This window comes from Megascapheus bottae, chromosome 5, assembly GCF_031878675.1.
Source record: "Megascapheus bottae isolate mThoBot1 chromosome 5, mThoBot2.hap1, whole genome shotgun sequence".
Lineage (NCBI taxonomy): Eukaryota > Metazoa > Chordata > Mammalia > Rodentia > Geomyidae > Megascapheus > Megascapheus bottae.
Window position 1 is genome coordinate 11,471,157 of NC_143513.1, and position 23,120 is coordinate 11,494,276.

General features: G+C 42.3%; 1 protein-coding gene across 2 annotated transcripts in view; it reads right to left on the reverse strand.

Moving 5' to 3' along the window:
- The window catches only part of Gars1 (glycyl-tRNA synthetase 1), a 40,651-nt gene extending 21,284 nt beyond the window's left edge, over positions 1-19,367 (reverse strand). For both annotated transcript variants that reach the window (XM_090332691.1, XM_090332692.1), the window contains exons 1-7: positions 19,117-19,367; positions 11,047-11,148; positions 7,749-7,851; positions 6,866-7,007; positions 5,442-5,530; positions 5,022-5,098; positions 2,741-2,886 (exon numbers count right to left, since the gene is read on the reverse strand). In XM_090332691.1, coding sequence (XP_090188817.1) covers positions 2,741-2,886; positions 5,022-5,098; positions 5,442-5,530; positions 6,866-7,007; positions 7,749-7,851; positions 11,047-11,148; positions 19,117-19,341 — 884 coding nt within the window. In that variant the 5' untranslated portion in view covers positions 19,342-19,367. The remainder of the gene's footprint in view (positions 1-2,740; positions 2,887-5,021; positions 5,099-5,441; positions 5,531-6,865; positions 7,008-7,748; positions 7,852-11,046; positions 11,149-19,116) is intronic.
- Positions 19,368-23,120: the final 3,753 nt, after the last annotated feature.

The following is a 23,120-nucleotide window of genomic DNA, read 5'->3' on the forward strand; positions in this document are numbered from 1 at the left end:
TAAACATATATACAATATACCAGGTAACACAGTCAGGTATAGTAACAATATGAGATTAACCAAAGAGCAACAAAAGAGAAAAGAAATAACAGTACATTAAGAACAATCATACAGGATAAACTTATTTCCATATCCTAGAGATCCTTTCATTTAGTCTCATCCTGTATGACCTTATGTACCAAGGTTTTGAGCTATTGTAATCCTCTGCTAGGAAAATCCTAGTTGTGTACTAATTATTACAAATGAGGGAAACCATTGAGCCTATGTTCTTTTGGGTCTGGCTTACTTTACTTAATATGATTCTTTCCAAGTCTTTCCATTTCCTTACAAATGGGGCAAGATCATTCTTTCTGATGGCAGCATAGAATTCCATCTTCTTGATCCAATCATCTACTGTGGGGCATCTGGGTTGGTTTCATATCTTCGCTATGGTAAATAATGCTGCAATTAACATCGTTTTGCTAGTGGCTTTAGTATGTCCTTGTTTCTGGACATTTGGGTATATGCCAAGGAGTGGGATTGCTGGGTCGTATGGGAGCTCTATGTTTAGTCTTTTGAGGAATCGTCATACTGCTTTCCAGAGTGGTTGAACGAGTTTATACTCCCACCAACAGTGTAGTAGTGATCCCTCCTGACCACATCCCCGCCAGGCATTTCTTGAAAATGGCCATTCTAACTCAGTGAGGCAGAATCTCAAAGTTGTTTTGGTTTTCATTTCTTTTATGGCCAGAGAGGTTGAGCATTTCTACATGTGTCTATAGGTCATTCTTATTTCTTCTTCATTCTTATTTCTTCTTCAGAGAAGACTCTCTTTAAGTCTTTGGCCCATCTTTTAATGGGATGGTTGTTTCTTTGGAGATGAGTTTTGGAGTGATTCAATTTTTTGAGCTGTTGATATATTTTAGATATGAGGCCTCTGTCTGTTGTATGGTTAGTGAAGATCTTCTCCCACTCTGTGGGCTATTTAGCTTGCTAGCTATGTCCTTCTCCATATAGAAGCTCTGCAGTTTAATGCAGTCCCACTTATCCAAACTTTCTTTGATTTGCTGTGTTTCTGGGAGAAATTATATTTTTCTAACAAATCTGAAATCCGTGTGTGTGTGTGTGTGTGTGTGTGTGCGCGCGCGCGCGCGTGCGCGCCAGTCCCGGGGCTTGAACTCAAGGACTGGGTACTGTCCCCTAAGCTTTTGTGCTCAGGCTAGTGTTCTACCACTTGAGCCACAGCTCCTCTTCCAATTTTTTTTTTTTGGGGGGGGAAGGAGGGAATGGAGAACTTAATTAGAGATAAGAGGCTCCTGGACTTTCCTGGCCAAGCTGGCTTTAAATCACAATCCTCAGATCTCAGCCTCCTGAAATAGCTAGGATTACAGACATGAGCCACCAGTGTCTAGCCTAGATTGAAATCTTAAAAGTTCAAATACTCAATTTCACAACAGAGATATATAGCCCTAAATTAAAATTTCAGAAATATATTCTACAAAAGCAAATGTTTCCAGGGCACACATAAGAATGTGGATCTAGTAACTGACATGGCACCACCATTTTGTTGCTCCAGGTCAGTCCCTGCAGGAGCAGCCACCTACACGGAGGCAAATGACAATCTTAGTTTCTTTAATTGAGGCTGGGCCTTGGCCTGGCTCTCTTTAGCTACACAGTAAAATTAACTATAAGGCCAATAAAGTCAGTGTGGGCTAAGGGTTATAGAAGAGCTCTTAAGTCTCACCACCATACCAAGCAAGGTGCAGGTTATACCTATCCCTTCTAACACAATAGGCCATTGGGTGCATGCACATAAATTAAAACTCAATTCCTCAAAAATACTAGCCCTATTTCAAGCACTCAATAGCCACATATAGCTAGTAACTACCACACAGAACAGCAGATCACAGAACCTTTCCATCATTAAAGAAAGTACCACTGAACTGGGTGGGGCTGAGCTACATTAAATAATATATCTTTAATGGTGCTACATTTGAACTCAGGGCCCTTTGCTTACTAAACAGGTACTTAGACCAATCCCATAGCCCTCTGCTTGCTTGCTTTATTTATTTATTTATTTATTTATTGTTCATCAGTCGTGGGACTTGAACTCTAGGCCTGAGCACTGTCCCTGAACTCTTCAGCTCAAGGCTACCATTTGAGTCATAGCATCACTTCCGGTTTTCTGATGGTTAATTAGACATAAGAGTCTCACCGACTTTAGTGCCCAGACTGGCTTTGTACCATGATCCTCAGATCTCAGCCTCTTGAGTAGCTAGGATTACAGGTGTGAGCCACCGCGCCCAGCTTATTGTTATTTTTCAATTAAGGTTTCATGCCTGGACAGGTCTGGATTGCTATGACAGGCATGCCACCCACACATAGTATTTATTGATTGAGATGCAGTCTTGTCAAGTTTTTGCCAGGCTGGCATAATCCTGATCTCTACCTGCTAAATAGATAGGGTTATAAGTGTGAGCCAATATGTTCGATCCAGTTTAAATAATTCCTAAAGTATACTTCAGTAACAAACTCAACAATCAAAAAAAAAAGAATTATTTTTTAACTGTCCCTTCTGTCCTATACAACAATTACCAGAAGATAAAATGATCACAAACATGTGGGGTTTTTTTGGGGGGAGAGGAGACATTCATATATTATATATGCTAAAAAAAGATTGTGTTCACAAAGTACTTCAGAATATCTGTCATCATCTCTTTTTAACATATTTACCTACACTTCATGAATAAATAGTACATACCCAGGCATGTTTCCTCCGGGCCCAATGAAGGTCTTGAACATTAAGTTAAAAGGTACTGGAGGAGACAAATCATTTCCGGTAGTGGGAGATTTTACATTATAGTTCACAAAAAGATCACCAAGTTCTTGTTGTCCATAGTTGTCAAGCTAAAGGACATGTCAAGAAAGTAATTAGTGTAAAAACAGAGAGAACAAAGCATAATGTATAGTGAGATACAATATTTTATTTTATAAATATAGGTATAACTATAGATATATAACTCTAGTCACTGCAACAACTCACAATAAATTGAAATTAGATGTGACCTAATCTTCAGAAAATTCATATCAAAACTATAGCCAGGTAACACACTCCCTTTTTTCTAAGAAAATGAAACACCTTTCTGGGCTTGACTTAATATTCATATATCCATCATTCCACAAAATACATATTTTTCAGTTATAATTAGCAAGAATCTGAAATCAGCACAGTTCAAGTCCCACGACCGGTCCAAAAAAAAAAATCTGAGATCATATATGTAAGTTTCCAAGGTTGAATTCTACAACTCTAAAGAAATCTAATCCCGTCTAGTAATCAACTATACATGACTTTCCACTCGATATTAAGCTGTGTCCTAGTCATCATGTATCTTCCAACATTCTACACACTAATACTCAATGCCAAACTCTGTAAAATGATGGATAAACTCATATTTGAGAATTTCAAATAATCAGGACAAATCATTTAGTAGTAAAAAAAAAAACAAAAACATATAACTCATCACCATATAAACTGCAATTAAAAACAGCTGGTACACCTACCAACGCTACTATTTATGGATTGTTTAACTCAAAATTAATTTCATATTTAATCTTCCTCATTCTGTATTCTATACAATAAGAATACCTATTAAAACGGGCTACTGTAAAGATTAAGTAAAAAATGAAAAAATGCATAGCACCTATTCAGTAAAGGAGATTATTAGAATTTACATTGCCCCCTTCATAGAAGCAATGGACATTTTCATTTCACAGAAAGCCAACTCACCCTAGCAACCATGTTCAAGACCTAAATGAACAATTACATGAACAAAGCCTTCTAAATTCTGTTTCCATAGAATGCCTAGAGGAATTTCACAATATGCTCTATTCCATGCAATTAGAAACAGGCTGGATCAGTGAGGAGACTACTTCACTGACCTTTAAGACAGACCCACAGCTGGGGTGGTGGCCAGGCTTGCCATTCTAGCTATTTAAGAGGGCAGCCATGGCAAACAAGTTCAACAGATCCCACCTTAATAGAAGAATCTGGGTCAGTGGCATGTTTATTGGCAAGTGTTCTACCACTAAGTCACATTCTCAGCTTCATCATAAGTCTTCAGAGTAGTCTGTAATAGATGTTTAAGAACTACTCATGGGAGGTGCCAGGAGTTTGGTCTAGTGGTAGAGTGCTTACCTAGCATGCACAAAGGCTGGTGTTCAATTCCTCAGTACCAGATACATAGAAAAGCCAGAAGTGGTACTGTGGCTCAAGTGGTAGGGTTCTAGCCTTGAGAAAGCCCAAGGACAGTGCTCAGGCCCTGAGTTCAAGCCCCAGGCCTGGCAAAAAAAAGAAAAAGAAAAAACTACTCGTGGGGCTGGGAGTTTGGCCTAGTGGTAGAGTGCTTGCCTAGCATGCACGAAGACCTGATTGGATTCCTCAGTACCACATTCATAGAAAAGCCAGAAGTGATGCGATGGCTCTAGTGGTAGCGCTCTAGCCTTCAGAAAGCCCAAGGACAGTGCTCAGGCCTTGAGTTCAAGCCCCAGGACTGGCAAAAAAAAAAAAAGCCTAATCATTTAGGACATGTTCTTATACTTGGTAAAGGGTCAGAATTATCTGGGTTTTGTCATCCCTTAATTTGTTAAAATAATACGTTATAAAACTTTAGTTCTGCAGATAAACTAGGGAAGGCAGCAGGCAGGGACAGCCCAACACGGCCAAGTGGTGAGTCAAAAAGTACCCAGTCATCTGCCCATTCTGCACCCAACACCAAACACTGGGCCTTATAGCCACTCAAACCTCCCAACAGTCTTTAAGTTTAACACATATTTACAGTGACTTCTCAGATCTGGATGAAATAAAAGACCTAGCCACCAAAGAAAGGTAAGAAATTAAAAAGCGAAGAGATTTTGTAAGGGACACATAAATTCAGCTTCTTTACATTTGTGGTCACAATCAGCCCAGAGACCCGCCCCGTCACTCTCCACACACAAATCCTAGAGACCCAACCTGTCACTCTGAGAGTGTCTACTGTTCTTACCTGGGCCAAGACACTTTCCATCTCTGACTTCTTCTCAGCAGAACACTTCTTATCAGACATCAATTTCTGTAAATGAGCTATAACAACAGTGTTGACACATATTATTTTCAATTAATGATGAAAAGGACACTACCAACGCACAATTAAAAACAAATCTAAAGTCATTGTTTTTAACTGATATAAATTTGTACTTCATGTTATTAAAACAACCATTATACATACTATCTTGTCTCTTCATAATGAGAAAATTGATCTGCTCATAAACAATATAACTTCTGTATATTAGGGACTGTATATTTTATAAAAGTAAAGCATGGACATTATGCTGAAATAAAAAATTTAATGGAAAAATTTGAGACAGGCCTTTTGTCTAAGGCCTGTATTTGAGCAACACAGTATGAGGGAGATGCAGAGCCTTGCCTTTCAGCAGATGGTCAGCCCGGAAGCATTCGCCACTCTTCATATCCTTTACCATAAAGTCAGCAAATTTGTCAACATGGCCAGAGGTCCTAAGTAACAAATGCCAAGTCAATATGTCATTCTCATAAAAACTGATGCATTTATAGACACTAACTTATAAAACAATTGCCCTGTAATATTCTTATTTGTAATTTACATTGAAGGAACTCAAAGACAAGAAACTCATTCTATATGTTTCCCATGTCTATAATCCATGATAAAAAAAATTATTCACATCCATTCTGATTCTCTCCAAAATACTTCCTTCCCACAGGAAAAAGGGCATTAAGTAGGCTACACTTTTTACAAATAATCAAAAGTTTCAACCTATGGAATATTCTCAAAAGAAGACTAAATTCTAGCCAGATACAATGGCTCACACCTGTAATCCTAGCTATAGGGGAGGCTGAGATCTGAGGATCATGGTTCAAAACCAGCCTGGGCACTAAAGACCACAAGACTTTTAATCTCTAGAAAATGGGAAGGGAGGCTATGGCCCAAGGGGTAGGACGGTAGCCTTGAGTTGAAGAGCTCAGGGACAGCGCCCACAGAGTCCACGACTGACAAAAAAACAAACAAAACAACAACAAAATGACCTCTGTATCAGGCAACAATAACTGACTAATTCCTCATCACAGTTGAAGTTTTTTTGTTTTGTTTTGCTCCAAACAAATAACATTTATTTCTCATTTACACAGGTATTTCACAGCATGAACAACACATTGCCTTCAGAGAAAGGTGCTTTTATACCATTATAGTTCACCGTTTTACCGCACAGGCATTGAACACCCTCATTAACATGATGAGACAATTTGCTGGTAAACATTTAAACACACATAGACATTGGCTTCAATACACAGTTGAAGTTTTACCCTCCTTTCAATAATGTGGTAGAACTAATTTTACATATTGAAATTGCAAAATAAAGTACTTGCTCAAAAATACATATACACCTTAACTTTTCAGAATTTAATACTAAAGAAATAATGAACAGTATAACATTTAGGATATCAGGTACAGTAAAAATTCAGCAACACTGTAAAAATCTATAAAACAGCATTAGGTAAACTATGGCACATTCACAAAACAGGACACTATGTTGGCATCAAAAATGCTTTAGAAGGCTATTTTAATGACATGGATAAATATTCACGTACATTACATGAAAGAAAGCAACATGAGCTAACATTCTCATATTCAAGAACAGACAGAAAAAGTGAAAGGATAAACCAGATCCTGCGAGCAGTAGAAATTAATTTCTCACAGTATCTGTGAGCAGTAGGAATATACTTCTTTGAAGTATTTTCCAGGCTTTCTAAATAAACACACAGGTGCTTTACCCAGACAGCTACTTGAATCTGCACATTGGCAGGGGCAGGTCTTACTTAAGGACGGGCTCCGGGGTGAGCATGGTACAGTCAATCTCCAGGATCTGCTCCTCCTGGATAAAGTGCTGCCTCCAGGTCTGAATAATGTTGTTCTTCAAGGCACATCCAACTGGCCCAAAGTCGTATAATCCACTAACACCTGAAAAGTGCAGGAAACAGTGTTACTCTGAACACTTGAAACAAGAAGCCAGGTGACACTGATGCTGAGACTCCACATACCCCGAGAAAGGTTTTCAAGTCTATTATTCAAACCCCTCAGTACTGAAGAGACTTTAAAAAGGTATCCCTTCACCTTCTATTTCCTTATTTATAATTTCAAGCAAGATTTGCCCAAAGTTAACAATGAAGCCCCAGATATAAGCAACAGAAAGAAAAAGCAGTGTTATGCTATAGAAAGTACTCTACCACTGAAATTGGTCTAAAATTTCAGCCCTCAATTTCCTAATATATAACTGGGCATCTCAGGAACCTCAAGAACAGTAAGAGGTCTATGTAGATAAAACCAAAAAAGTTTCAGTGACAAAGTACTAAAGGTTTAATACTATTAAACTGTTGACTATGAAATACACACTTAAGTCAGTTGTATTCAACGTTTTATCCTCACATAGCAAGTCCCTGAGTTCAATTCCCAATAATGCACAGGGAAACAAACAAACAAAAAGAGGACAGACAGTATGCCAAATAGCAACTTTATGACTACTCATATTCTGGCAAGCCATGCTTTTTTTTTTTTTAAGTGCTAAAGACCAAATTTAGTGCCTTACATTGGCTAGGCAAGCCCTCCTTCACTGAGCTAAATTCCCAGCCCAAACCATAGGTTTGATCTAAGATTATCATCAAAGACATCAACCACACAAATACTCTTTTGTTAATCGTATACCTCCATAAATAGCAAAAGCTTGATCGTAGAAAAACCTCCTCTTCAAGGTGTCTTCCATTTTTGATCTGTCTACAATGTCATCTTTGGGCTGCAATGCCAGCTCCTGTAAAAGATGAAATTACATAAAAAGTGTGTCTAGTGGAGTGGATGAGAATCTGAGGTTAAGACATCCGATTATAGTTCTCCTTGGCAGAATTCAACATAAAATCTGTCAAACAAACAAGATTTTGAAAAGTTTAAAAAATGGAGGCATTAGTCTGCCTTTATCCTTGTGTCCTTTCTTTCCCTTTGAGGAAAAAATACTATAAGAAGCTCATGTGCTGAAGGCTCAATGCCAGCTGAAGGTACTACTGGGAGGTGGTGGAAACTTTAAGCAGGGGCTTCTGGGATTTTGGTCCCTCATCTGTTTCCTGGCTGCCATGAGGTAAAAGCATACCCCTCACCATATGTACTCTACTACGATGCTCTGTCTCCCCATAGGCCTAAAATCAAACCAGGCCAAGTAGAGATGGACTAAACTTCTCAAACTGTGAGCCTAAAGAAACCTTTCCTCCTTCAAGTTGATTCTTCTAAGCTATTTTGTCACAGCATCAAAAGCTAACATAAATACTTTTAGGAAAAAATATAATCACTTCTAGGATTATAGAATTAAGTTAGAAGTAGGATAAGTTAAAGCTGGACTTGATGGTACATGTCTATAATCCTACACTCAGGAGGATAAGGCAAGAAGACTGTAGGTAGGTTTGAGGCAAACCTAGACAATATAGAAAAATGGTGGGGGTTTCTTAGGAGTGGTGGGGTGTGGGCAGGAGTGCAGCCTAGTGGTAAAGTGCTTGCCTGGCACACATGAAGCCCTGGGATAGATTCCTCAGTAGCACATACACAGAAAAGGCCGGAAGTGGTGCTGTGGCTCAAGTGGCAGAGTGCTAGCCTTGAGAAAGCTCAAAGATAGTGCCTAGGCCCTGTGTTCAAGGCTCAGGACTGGCAAAAAAAAAAAAAAAAAAAAAAAAAAAAGACTAAGTTTATTTAAATACAAATACTGGTAACATCTGAATTCTTATTAGATCATTACAGTGAAATTGTCACTTAGAACGTCAAACTACTGCTATTGTTTAGCATGGTGGTATACCTTTGTAGTCCTATTGCTAAGGCAGGATGATCTCAAGTTCTAGGCTAGCTTGGGCTAGCCTAACAGTAAACTCCAGTCTCAAAAATAAACAAATAAGGCTGGGCTTCAGTGGCTCATGCCTATATTCCTCAATACTCAGGAGGCTAAGTTCTGAGGATCACAGTTCAAAGCCAGCCCAGGCAGGAAAGCTCATGTGACTCTTCCCAGTAAGCATAAAAAAAGGCTGAAAATGGGGCTGTGGCTCAAGTGGTAGAGTGTCAGCCTTAAGCAAAAAGGCTCAAAGGCAGCGCCAACATCTTGAGTTCTAGCCCAGGACTGGCATAAAGAAAAATAAAATAAATTATCATTATTAGTAGTAGTTATGGCAAAACATTACAATTCTATGTCAGGTTATGAGTACAATAGATCTTGGTCAATGTCACCCCTTCAATTGTTTTCCTCTCTTATCCATACCTTCACTATGTAGTTCAGATTTTACATAATGCACATTGGATATAATGACTGCCTTGCTCACCATTCTTCCCTTATTCATGTTCTCCCCTGTACTCCCCGCCCCTTAACATTTCCACTTCCTGTTTTATTTTAAACTCAGGGCCTAGTTGCTGTCTCTAAGGTCTTTTGCTCCAGGTTAGTGCTCTACCAATTTGAGTACCACTTCTGGTTTTCTGGTAGTTAACTGGAGATAAGAGTATTACAGCCTTTCCTGCTTAGGCTAGCTTTGAACCTCAATCCTCAGGTATCAGTCTCCGGCGTGGTTAGGATTATAGATGTGAACCACCAGCACCTGGCTCTGATATTCATTTTGTTAAAACAGCAAATTAGTTGTTCAGGAGTTACACCTTTGGATCACCCCATAAGTATACCATCCTTTAGTCAGTTTGCATGTAAATACATTCAGCCCCATATACGTTATAAAAATTAGATCTAGTTTACACATGAGAGAAAACATGTACAATACATGGATCTGCAGTATCCGGACTTGTAATTGCTCTGGGTAGATGCCTAAGAGTGGTATGGCTGGAGCAGAAGGTGGGTCAATGTTTAGTTTTTTAAGGAACCTCCAAACCACTTTAGGGTGGTTGAATTAGTTTACATTCCCACCAATAGTGTAATAGGGTTCCTTCCTCCCCACCCCCATCCCCTCTAGTATTTGTTATCATTTGTATTCTCACAGCTGGCCAATCCTACTAGAGGGAGATGGAATCACAATATTGTTTTGATTTACATTTCCTTTATGACAAGCCAGGTGTGTTGAAGATTGCTTCAGGTGTTTATTGGACACTTATTTCTTCTTCTGAGAAATCTCTATTTAATTCCTCTGCCCATTTACTGAGTTAATTGGGGGGCAGGTTGTTTTTTGACCTCTATGTATACTCTGGATATTAGGCACTTGTCAGATGTATACCTAGTAAAGATCTTCTCCCAATTTGTAGACTGTGTTTTTAGCTTAGTAATAACTAAGTTCTTTGCTGTGCAGAAACTTTTCAGTTTGATGTAATCCCATTTGTCAATTCTTTTCCCTACTTCTTTCATAAGCCCCTGGAACATCTTCAAAAAGTTCCTGCTGCCGAGTGGCTCACATCTGTAATCCTACAGGAGGCTGAGATCTAAGGACTGCTGTTCAAAGTCCGCCTGAGCAGAAAAGTTCATGAGACTTTTATCTCCACATAAACTACTCAGAAAAAGCCAGAAGTGATGGTGTGATTCAAGTGGTAGAATGTTAGCCTTGAGCACAACAAAGAGGCTCAGGGACAGTGCCCAGGACCTAAGTTCAAGCCCCATGACCAGCAAAAAAAAAAAAAAAAAAGTTTCTGCCTAGGCCATTAAATCCTAATGCTTCTCCTACTCCTTCTTGTAGTAGTTTCAAGGCCTCAGTTCTGACAATGAAGACTTTGATCCATAAAATAAGTATTTCTAAAAATAAAAAAAAATATTCAGACTGGATGTTTACTGTTCAAGAAGGTCGAGGAGCAGCTATCAGATGAGCAAAGTGAAACCATTATTTCCAAGCATAAAAGAATAAAGGAGGCACATGCACTCTGAATGGTTGAGGCATCTTCCAGAAAAAGAGGAGGCTGACAAATCAAGTAACATGTTCAGAACTTTTGTGGGTCTCTCCCAACCAACAATCAACCCAGATTGTTCCTAGTTTAGCATACCAAGACTCACCTTCGCTTCCAGAACCCGCTTTCGGGCTTTGAGCTCAGCCACTGCTTTGTCTACATCCACTTGGGGTGCTTTATCTTCTTTCAGTTTCCGTACAAGATCTCCCTAATCAATAAAACAGAATTTACACTCAGGACTGGTTTCAGAAGGCAAGAAATGTGAGGAATATATTAAGAGTTTTAGAAAGGGGTTGTTTGAATAATGCAATTGCCATTTTATTATGTGAGCAGTCCTTACTAATAAGTGAGGGTTTCTGCCGTGGATACTGGAATCCAAAGGATATTCAGACAAGCTAACCAATAAACACAAATAACTACTACACATAGTAATACTGAAAAGCAATGGGAGAGGAAGCAATCTGAGAAAGAACCATACAGAAAGAAGCACTAAAACTAAAAACTCATGGAGTAGGTAAACAGCACATTAGATGTAGCTTAAGAATCACTGACCTAGGAAACAGAACTAAAGAAATTACCTAGACCCAGGCACCAATGGCTCATGCCTATAATCCTAGCTACTTAGAAGACTGAGATCTAAGGATCACAGTTCAAAGCCAATCCAGGCAGAGAAGTCCCTATGGGACTCCGACATCCAAAAAAGCTCATGGACGGCACCCAGGCCCAGAGTTCAAGCCGCATGACAGACAAAAACAAAGAAACAAACCAGAATAGCACAGAAAAGCAATTTAAAATATAAGAGGTATAAACAGGGCCTAATATTTATCCAAATGGAACCTAGAAGAATAAAGAAAAAATTTTAGAAATGATAGTTGAGAAAACGATGTGTATAAAAAAAAATTTGTGCCAATGCTGGGGCTTAGAACTCAGGTCCTGGGCTCTGTCTCTGACCTTCTTTTTGCTCAAACCTGGCACTTTATGATTATAAAAAACGATATTCGAGGCCAGGAGTTTGGCCTAGTGATAGAGTGCTTGCCTAGCATGCATGAAGACTCAGGTTCGAGTCCTCAGTACCCCACATACATAGCAAAAAGCTAGAAGTGGTGCTGAGGCTCAAGTGGTAGAGTGCTAGCCTTGAGAAAGTCCAAGGACAGTGCTCATGCCCTGAGCCCAAGCCCAGAACTGGCAAAAAAACAAAAACAAAAACGATATTCGCTGGGCGCTCATGCCCTGAGCCCAAGCCCAGAACTGGCAAAAAAACAAAAACGATATTTGCTGGGCGCAGTGGCTCTTGTCTGTAATCCTAGCTACTCGGAGGCTGAGATCTGAGGATCAAAGTTCAAAGCCAGCCCAGGCACAAAAGGACCTGAGACTCTTATCTCCAGAAAACAGTAAGTGGGGCTCGGCTCAAGGGTTAGGTTGAGAGCCTTGAGCTGAAGAGCTCAGGGATGGTGCCCAGGCAAAGTTCAAGCCCCATGACCCACCAAAAGAAAAAAAAAAAACATATTTATTGAAATGACTTTAAGAAATGGAAACAAGAGGTTTCATGTTATTTTGCTTCTTGTTTGTTCTCCTTTATTGCTGGCTTTAATTTCTATACCTTTTGTCTTATATCTAAGTTTATCTGTTTGGGGAGGGTAAGGTGGAGCACAGAAATGGAGGGATACAGGGTGAACAAATGCAGCAATGATATTCACTAGACACTATTTTGAAAATGAACTATACAATGTGGGGGGGTCAGGGGGGAAACTGGGAGAAAGGGGGAAAAAGGTGACACTGTTCAAAAAGAAATGCACTTATACATACAAAAACTCCAAGAAAGACTTTTTTTTTTAGTTTTCTGTATGATTTCTCTTTACCTTATTTTTATGTATTCACGAGCATATCTTTTTTTTTGGGGGGGGGGATACCAGAATTCCAGGGTGAGAAAGTACAGCAGTGGAACTCAATGAACATGAATGAAAGTGAACTATACAACTTGTGGGTGGAGATGGGAGAGGAACTAGGAGAGAATGAGGGAACAGAAGACACTGTACTAAGTGCTCATTACCTGACGAATGTAATTGTAATTCCTCTGTACATCATCTCTATAACAATAAAGTAAAATTTGTTGCATTTTTGCTTTTTTTTTAAGAGGCTGGGCACTGGTGGCTCATACCTGTAATCCTAGCTACTCAGGAGGCTGAGATCTGAGGATTGTGGCTCAAAGTCAAGCCAAGCATGAAAGTCCCTAAGACTCTTATCTCCAATTAACTGCTAGAAAACAGGAAGTGGCACTGTGGCTTAAGGGGTAGGGTGAGAGCCTTGAGCTGAAGAGCTCAGGGACAGTGCCCAGGCCCAGAATTCAAGCCCCAAGACCGACAAAGGAAAAAAGAAGAAAAGAAGAAAAAGAAAGTCATTACCTGATTTATGTAACTGTAACCCCTCTGTACATCACCTCTACAATAACAATAAAAATTTAAAAAAAAAAAAAAAAGCTTCACAAGTTTTTCCTGTCTGGGCAGGAAACCACAACCCTCGGATCTGAGAATGGATGTTCAAAGCCAGCCTGGGCACTAAAGAACATGAGACTCTTACCTCCAATTAACTCCTAAAAAACAGGAAGTGGGGCTGTGGCTCAAGGGATAGGGCAGTAGCCTGGAGCTGAAGAGCTCAGGGACAATACCCAGACCCAGAGTCCAAGCCCCACAACTGACCAAAAAACAACTCAGACATAAATTCTCAGATCAAGAAGCACAAGAAAATTATCCAAATATATAAAACTGAAACCCACAGGTATACAAGCCATAGTTAGTAAAAATCCAGTGCCACAGAGGGCTTAAAAGACTGAAATGGGTTTAGAGCCCTGACTGCAACACTCATGCAAAGGGGAAAAGCAAGCTCTTTAAGCTTTCTAAAGTATCAAACCAGGATGACAGCAATGATGTCACTATAATGTTGGAAAAGAAAATGGAACACTTCATAAATAAATGTTGCCTGTCATGCTACAAAGCACCTCAAGAAGGCGTGGCTGCAGATGCTGCCAATCCAACCTGTTGTAAGCTATTTTCTCTACCTGAAACCTGTTCCACATATGTTCTTCATGAGTTAGTGGCCACAAAACCTACAATTTCCCAGGCAACACCAAATTATGCTTCTTTAGCTCCCACATCTGGTCCATTTCACTTCAATTTTTCAATCTCCTCTCTATCACTCAGAGACTGGACAGGTCGCCGCCACTATTTCCCACAAAGGCACTACACCATAAGAACTGGCCTAAATTACATTAATACGTCATTTCTCTTAGCTTGTAACACAAGCAACACAAATGCAAAGCAATCTTAATTTCAGAACTATCTGAACCTTGTGCCTTAATCTATCTTCTGATACAGAATCTACATATAACAGTACATAGTACTTGTGTTAAATGTTAGTTCAAATTGTGCACTAAGTATTTCACTAGGAACAGTGATGAGGAGTCTAAAGTAGTTTATATGAAAAGGGAAATTCATTATTCCTCTCATTCTATCATAGCCAAATAATGTGGACCTGTTATTATACCTGCAGTTTTCATTGTTAAGCTGACCTCTCCTAGGTGCAGCAACACTCACAGAAGTCACCTGTATCATTTTACTTTAACCACAATACTAGACTCACACTATGCATTAAGTATTTGCATGCTATGCATTAAGTATTTGCATGCATTTTGGGTTGGGAATTATTATGCCAATTCTGGCACTGACACAACTTAGACCTCACAGGGCCAACATACTGGCATGCAGCACTGTCTGCGGGAGTTACTCTTTACCCTTTCCATGGTTCTTTCCATTCTTCTCCCATTCACAACACCTGTCTGGTAGGTGCTCACAAGCTGGCTTTTGATGGGGAGAAGATGCGTATGTAAGTATCTGTACCGAAAATGGTTAAGATCTCCTGTTGAATACTGAAAAGAAGTAGGCAAATCCTTCAGAACATCTGCACACTACATACTTGGTATGTTTCCTCCTAGGCCTTTCACAGGACCTTGATGAGCAAGCCATGAGTAAACAGCTAGGAAGAACTGAAAAATTATTGTCCTGAAGGCCAAGTGAGGCAGAGGTAAAAGAATCACGGTCCAAGGCAAAAGTATGAAACCCTATCTGAAAAAAAAAAAGAAAGCAAAAGAGTAAGCATGAGGCCAGGAGCATAACCTAATGGTAGAGTGCTTGCCTAGCATACACGAAGCCCTAGGTTCAATTCTTTAGTACCACATACACAGAAAAAAGCCGAAAGTGGTGCTGTGGCTTAAGTGATAGAGGGCTAGCCTTGAGAAAGCCCAAGGACAGTGCTCAGGCCCTGAGTTCAAGCCCTAGGACGGGCAAAAAAAAAAAAAAAAAAAAAAAAGCAAGCATGAGGTAAGCTCAATCCCCATTACTATAACCTACCCCCAAAACAAATCATTGCTCTGACTCACTCCCTGTCTTTGAGTTCAGGCACAAAACTAGGTACACACTGTCAAACAGTTATGATAGCTATTGAAAGCCAGCTACCCCATGGTAATGTCACACCAAGTTCATATACCCTACAGGCCCAGAGAGAAAAAAAATTGTTGGGGTTATTCTTAAAATGGGTTAAAATCATAATCTATAATGATCTAGTCTTAAAAACAGAATTGGAGAGCCAGGCATGGTGACTCATGCCTGTAATCCTAGCTACTCAGGAGTTTGAGTTCTGAGGATTATGGTTCAAAGCCAGCCCAGGCACTAAAGACCATGAGACCCTTATTTCCAATTAACTACTAGAAAACCCAAAGTAGCGTTCAAAGAGTATAGTGGTAACCTTGGCTCAGGGACAGCACCAAGGCCCAGAGTTCAAGTATCACAACCAGCATAAATCAATTAATTAATTCAGAGGTGACCTAGACATGCAAGGAAAGTATTTAAAGATCTCAACTGTTAAGTATTTTCCTTTACCACCTAACTACATTTGGAAGTGTGTGTGAGTGTGTGTGTGGGGGGTGTGTACACTGAATGAAAGTTGTCAAGATCTGTATGCTACTCGTTTGTTTTTTTTCCCTAGACCTGGGGCTTGAACTCAGGCCTGAGCACTGTCCTTGGGCTTTCCGAAGGATAGAGACCTACCATTTGAACCACAGCACCACTTTTGTCTTTTTCAATGTATGTGGTACCAAGGAATTGAACCCAAGGCTTCGTGCATGTGAGGCAAGCACTCTACCAATAAGCCAAACTCCCAGCACTGTGTGTTACTCTTAAGAAACATCAAGGACAAGAAGCTTGGGTCCTAGAAAGATTTCAGGCTAAAGATGTATGTCAGACCTTCAAGTCTGTGGTTATAAAGCACAATAGCCACAACAGAACCCTCCCACCACTGTCTTCATGGATCCTTCATCTATATTCAGTGTGCACATTCAACTGTCCAAGGAAAACCACCAGAAGTATTTCCTCACCTTTGCAAGGTTTCTGCTTATATATGTGACTAGCAGTTATTGTTAAGGTTAACAAGCTCGTCTCAGGTTCCCAAATATTTTATAATTCCAAACAAAAAACTCATAAAACATTCATTTGCCCTTTGTAGATTAAGCAAGAGCTTTAACAGGCACTCAGTTCCCAAAATCAAAGGACAGAAAACCCCAAGGTTCTTCATGCTGTGTCTTCTCAAAGAATTAGGTTTTAATGTTTCCCCTTTACAGTTAAAAAAAAGGGGGGGGGGCTGGAGTGTGGCCTAGTGATAAAGTGCTTGCCTAGCATGCACAAAGCCCTGGTTTTGATTCCTTGGTACTAAATACAAAAAAAAAGCTAGATGTGGTACGGTGGCTCAAGGGTAGAGGTTTAGCCTTCAGAAAGCTCAAAGACAGTGCCCAGGCGCTGAGTTCAAACCCCAGGACTTGCAAGTTAACATTACTGGTTTAGATATAAATCACTTAAAGCTCTCCTTAAAATAATTTTAAATAGCTTTTCTATGCTTCCCTAGCATGTATGAAGACTTGAGTTCAATTCCCCAGTACCACATACATACAAAAGCTGGAAGTGGTGCTGTGGCTTAAGTGGTAGAGCTTTATCCTTGAGGAAAAGCCCAAGGACAGTACTCAGACCCTGAGTTCAAGCCCTAAGACTGGCAAAAAAAAAAAAAAAAAAAAGGAAAAGAGGAAAAAAAGAAACTATCAAGTGATTATACAAATTTTTCAAATATACAATAAGCTCCTGGCCCCATTTTCTAGTAACATGACTCAAGTCATCAAAAAGTCCTCTAGGATGAGTGTGTGTCTTTTAAAAACATTTTTTGCTGATACTGAAGTTTGAACTCAGAATTTCCAGCTTGTTAGGTAGGAGTGCTCTGATTTACCGCTTTAGTTACACCACAAGCCCTAAAACCCAAAGACTTAAGTCTTACTTGGGTGCACAGATAGTATCAGTTCCTTTCCTTGAAGTCACAGGTTGACTTCACTTCAATTTCCAGATTGGCAGATATATATGACACAAAGCCACTGTCCAGAAATGGTAACCATGAATAGTTCTTAAGTACCTTAAAAACCCAGATGGGGCAGACAGTGTGGCCTAGTGGTAGAGTGCTTGCCTGGCATGCACAAAGACCCAGGTTTGATTCCTTGGTACCACATACATAGAAAAAAACAGAAGTGGTACTGTGGATCAAGTGGTAGAGGGCTAGCCTTGAGGAATGCCCAAGAGCAGTGCTCAGGCCCTGAGTTCAAGCCCCAGGACTGGCAAAAAGAAAATGAAAAAATCCAGATAGTTCTTCAATTGCACAAGCTTCACAATGGAAATATGTAAGGTGAGGTGATAGTGGGTCTCAGTTCGCCACATGCAAAAACTAGATGTTCATTAAATTCCTTCCAGATGACACTGGATTCTAAGTTCCAGGTCATTAATTGATGCATGTTTGGTCATGGGAGATTGGAAAATAACTCAACCATAGTCATAGGTCATGTATTCAGAAAATTAGCAAATCAACATAAAGAAACACACAAAAATACATAAATCAAACTAATGTGATAGCATTGGAAGGCTGTTCCATAAAGCAAGTTCAGAATAAATCAAACGAATGTGATAGCATTGGAAGGCTGTTCCATAAAGCAAGTTCAGACGGCTAACTGGATCCACTCTTCAGATGGATCATTTGCACTGCAGTTCCAGGCTAACGTGGCAGAGGGAGGGGTTTGGTTATGTGTGTGCCTGTTTTGCTTCCCAAATTAGATGTATTCTCCTGGCCTAAAGATGAGCATTTAAAAAAAAAAAATGTTACAAGAGAGACTAAGGCACCACATCTTATTTAGGCACTGGAGAGTGGATTAAAAAAAGAAAGAAAAGGGGAAAACGGGAGGGGATTCCATAGTGAAATTTCAAATGATAGACTACTGGATCAGTCAAGCTCCAACAAAAGGAGAGTAGAGCTGGCAATAGGGAAGAACGCTCTGAACTTAAGGCAGCTATGCTCCAATGAACTACTTATTTCCGAAGCAGGATTCCATGGTCCTTGGCTAAGGCAAGTGATTGCATCAGTCACCAGCTGGCGTCTGGTGCTTAGCCGGTCAGGAATTGGGACTGCGAGCCCTAGCTCACCGGATTCCGCGTTGTCTGAATTGATCCCTCTTCACCCCCTCTCAATTCCAATTTCCCAGCCGCAGAAAGACGTGGAGAAAACGGGAGGGCTGCGGTAAATCGCGACACCTCTGTCCGGGAAACCTCCCCTTCCCTTCCGCACACATTCCAAAACCACCCCCAGGGGTACGATCACGGGCCCGACGCCACCAAAAGGCAGGAAGGAGCGAAGGATGCAGACTCGCATCCCCTTTGGGAAAGAAAGTTCTTCGCCTCGCGCACCCACGTTTCAACTCCTGTTTTCTGGGCCAGTCACGCGGAGACGCACTCGGGAAGGACCAGAAGGACGCGGGATGCAAAGCATCCTGGGCGCCGGAGCATCTGCCGCAGTGGGCAGAGGCGGAGGTGACCCCGGACGCGGGGGGGTGGGGGTGGGAAGCGGGTGCGGGGCCGGGACCGGGGCCGGGGTCGGGGCGCGCGGAGGGCGAGCGAGGAGGCCCGGCGGGGCCGCAGCGAGGGCCCAGGGACCCCGGGGCAGAGGGCCAGGGTTTGGGCGCGCAAAGGGCTGGGGTGACCGGGGGACGCAGACCCCAGACCTGGACGTCCAAGGGTGGCCGGGGTCAGGGCCGGGGCGGCGTTACCTGCTGGCGCACGGCGAGCCTGAGAGGAGCCAGCACCTCCTCGGCGTCGGCGCCGTCCATGCTGCTCCGGGAGGCGAGGGCGGCGGCGGGGTGGGAGGCCGGAGTGCGGGCGCTGAGAGGCCGCCGGGGCGCGAGCGGGGCGTGGACGGGAGGCCGGGGCAGCAGCAGCGGCGGGAACAGCACCGCGCGGACGGCCTTAAGCAACGCGGGGCGCGGGGAGGGCATGGGCCGGCGGGCCGGGGCGGGCCGGGGCGGGCGGCGGCGCGCGCGGACCGGCCCAGAGCATGATGAAATCGCCGCGTACTCGTCCTGGCGCGCGCGCGCGCGCGCGCGCGGCCGCACTTTCGCCTCCCGGGCCCCGCCGCCCGCTGGATTCCGCAGCGGCAGATTCGTCACGGCAGCGGCAGGCTCGCCCCCAGCCGAGGGCCGCGTGGACCAGCCCCGGAAGCATCCACTGAAACACTCCCGTCTCAGCCTTGCCTGAAGAGTCTGTAAACGTGAAGGGAAACAGACTTAATATGAAGGAAGGCATGGTGGTGAAAACAGGTTGTCAGACCCAGGCCCAGACCCCAGGAGTCTCATGCCAAGGTGGGCTACTGGCCCCCGTGTGCCCACACCACCACTTCCTTCGTTTTCTGTGTACGTGGTGCTGAGGATCGAACCCAGGGCTTTGTGCGTGCCAGGCAAGCACTCTACCACTAGGCCACACTCCCGGCTCAAACGATGCCTTTTCTGTTCCTTCCCCCTCCAGCCCTACCCTCCACTCCCCCCACCCCGTCGGTTGTGGGGCTTGAACTCAGGTCTGGACACTGTCCCTGAGCTCTTTCCCTCAAGGTTAGCACTCGACCACTTTGAGCTACAGCCTGTTTTTGGTTTTGAGTGGTTAATTGGAGGTAAGTGTCTCACGGGGACTTTTCTGTCCAGGCTGGCTTGGAACCATGATCCTCAGATCTCAGCCTCCCCTGTAGCTAGGATTACAGGCTTGAGCTTCTGTTCTCCTCAACATGCTAAGAAGACATTGCTTGTTCTTGGGGCAGTTTGCTTTGGTGACTGGATGCTTATCAGTGGTAAATACTTGTCCGGAGCACAAAATGATGGCAACCTAACTTCAGGGAGAATGGGTCAGATCAAACTGCATTGGCTGGGGTTGGGGGAGGAAGGCAGGAGAGCCTGGTACCCAACTTTTATCCTGCTTTAACTCACTTGCCCAGCCAAGGCAACTACAAATAGGGAACAAAAAGATTGTAAGTTTGAGATCAGCCTGAGATACTGATAAATCCATGGAGAAGGAGAGAGACAGCAAGCCATGTTGCCCAAGCTCAGATTTTCCAGACTATCAGAATTAAAGCAGCTGCTTGACCAGAATTTGTGAATTAAGTAGAGATAAGGTACTGGGGCAAAGAAAAGTTCTTTTACAACACTGGCCATTGGGGGGGGTACTTAGTGCAGAGAACAAAATAGACTGCCCCAGTGATAGCAAGCCAGATAAGGTGGGCTTTTTTCCTATGGTTCACTGACCGAGCAACTGGGTCAGGAACCACCTCCGGGGCCACCTCAGTGTAACTCCCTTCCCTCCTCAAACAAAATTCCTTCCTATCTCTGAACTGTAAGACAGCTTTGAGACAGCAGCCCCTGTAAAGTGAGGAGCCCAGCCCTGCAGCCACCCAGTAAAGGCAGTGAATTGAGTGACAGTGATAGGAGACAGAGAACATCATGGACAAATAGCCTCAAGTAGAAGAAGGCACCCCCATTCTAGCTTACCAGGAGTGGCAGGTACAGAAGCTCCTATGGGGTTTGAGGCTGTCTAATTTTATCCATATCCATTCTTAGCATATTTTGACATCATCCCCATTTTAAAGACATCCCTATACAACTAAAGAAAGATTACTGATAAAAAAAAAAAAGGTTGCACTACTACTGCTAGATGTTTTCTACTCTCAAGCAAGGCCAACTGCAGTGGCTAATTCTGTATGGAGTAAGGCATCAGGAGCTGAGGCAAAACAGAAACAATGAAATAACTGACTAATGCTAGGATCCAGTTAATCCATTATCAGTTTCACTTGTATGTATGTTCTCAGTTTCATTTGAATAAATCTAATTCTTTCCCACCAATACTCTTCTTAGTTTTAATCTTCCATTGAAAACTAGCCAGAACTTTAATTGCGGCAGCAGAGATTATTAAGATGGCAGAGACGCTGGGCTCATCAGTGGACTCATGCCTGTAATCCTAGCTACTCAAGAGGCTGAGATTTGAGGATCATGGTTCAAAGCCAGCCTAGGCACAAAAGTCTATGAGACTCTTATCTCCACCAGAAAACCAGATGTAATGCTATGGCTCAAAGTGGTAGAACAGGGACAGAGCCCAGGCCCAAAGTTCAAGCACTATGACCTCCCCCCCCAAAAAGATGGCAGAGAGTTTACATGTACTAGAACCAATAGCCTCAAATGAATGTGTGTGCATGATTAAAATGTTAGTTTTATTAACAAACTCTAAGGATCATGATTTGAAGCCAACCAGGGCTAAAAAGTCTGTAAGAATTTTATCTCCAATTAACCAGTATCCCTTCCCGCCAAAAAAAAGTCAAAAATGGAGCTGTGGCTCAAGTAGTAGGACATTAACCTTGAGCAGAAAAAGAGAGGAAAGCAGGTCAGGTCGTGGGGGCTCACATCTGTAATCCTAAATTACTCAGGAGGCTAAGATCTGAAGATCAAGGTTCAGAGCTAGCCCGGCACAAAAGGACCTGAGACTCTCTTCTCCAAAGGGAAGTGGGGCTTGGCTCAAGAGTAAGGTGGTAACCTTGAGCTGAAGAGCTCAGGGATAGCACCCAGGCCAAGTTCAAGCCCATGACCCACAAAGGGAGAGAGGGCAGGGGGAGGAAGCATCTTGTCCATAACAAGCCTTATCCAACGTCACCATCTGTGCCACATGACCTAATCAAAACTTTGGAAGTCAAAATACCAGGAGTAGTCTCCTGTATTAGATTGATTTCTCTAAATGTAAATGCCAAGGCAGAAGGAGGTGGGCAAAGACTGTAGTTTGGAGGCTCCTAGCCAAAGGAAAAGAGGGAGGAAGCCAGGAGAATCACCAGACTGAAGAGACAGAGAAGCAGTGTGATGGAGACCTACTAACCTAATACATATAATGTAAGGAAGATTCAGCATCCATTGTGGGATTTCTCCTGATGTCTCTGCTACACACAGATATTATCAGGGGGCAGCTTGGGAAAGGCACATTAAGGTAAAAGTCTTGTCTGAGAATTAATGGAGTCAGTACACTTCTAGTAACAGGTCTGTGAGGTGTGTTCTTGCATGCCACATCTTCCATCTGATCAATACTTACTTCTGTGTATGCCTGTTTGCAAGTATGCATGCCAGCTCAGAGGCTTGAACTCATGCTCTTACTTGACTTTTGTGCTTACAGTTTGCTTTCTACCATTTGAACCACATCTCCAGTCCCAGCTTTTTTCTGGTTAATTGTACATAAGAGTCTTGGAAGTGGCACGGTGGCTCAAGGGGTAGGGTGGTAGCTTTGAGCTGAAGAGCTCAGGCACAATGTCCAGGCCCAGATTTCAAGTCCAATGACCCACAAAAATAAAAGAAAGTAGTCTCACAGATGTGTTTGCGTAGGCTGGCTTCTAACCTAAGTCCTCACATCTGGCTACTCAGTCTTCTGAGTAGCTAAGATTATAGGTATGAGCCACCAGCCCCTGAACAGATCAACATTAAACCCAGAGTGAGCCTTAGATGTTCCTTGTCTTTTATGAATGCTCCAATTTCTAGAACAGTACTAGATTCCACATTTCTCAATCTGGCCTACAAGAACTGCCAAATGCCATCTTCCCTGCCCTTTCCTTCTGTATTGGTTGGATGTCTGTGCTGGATGACCTTGAGGAATAAAACCTAATGCCCTTCCATTTCTGATACACTCTTTGACATGAGCAGAAAGTAAATTTCTATTGCATTTGAGCTACTAGGCATTGGGGATCTGTTGAAGCAGTCTGCTC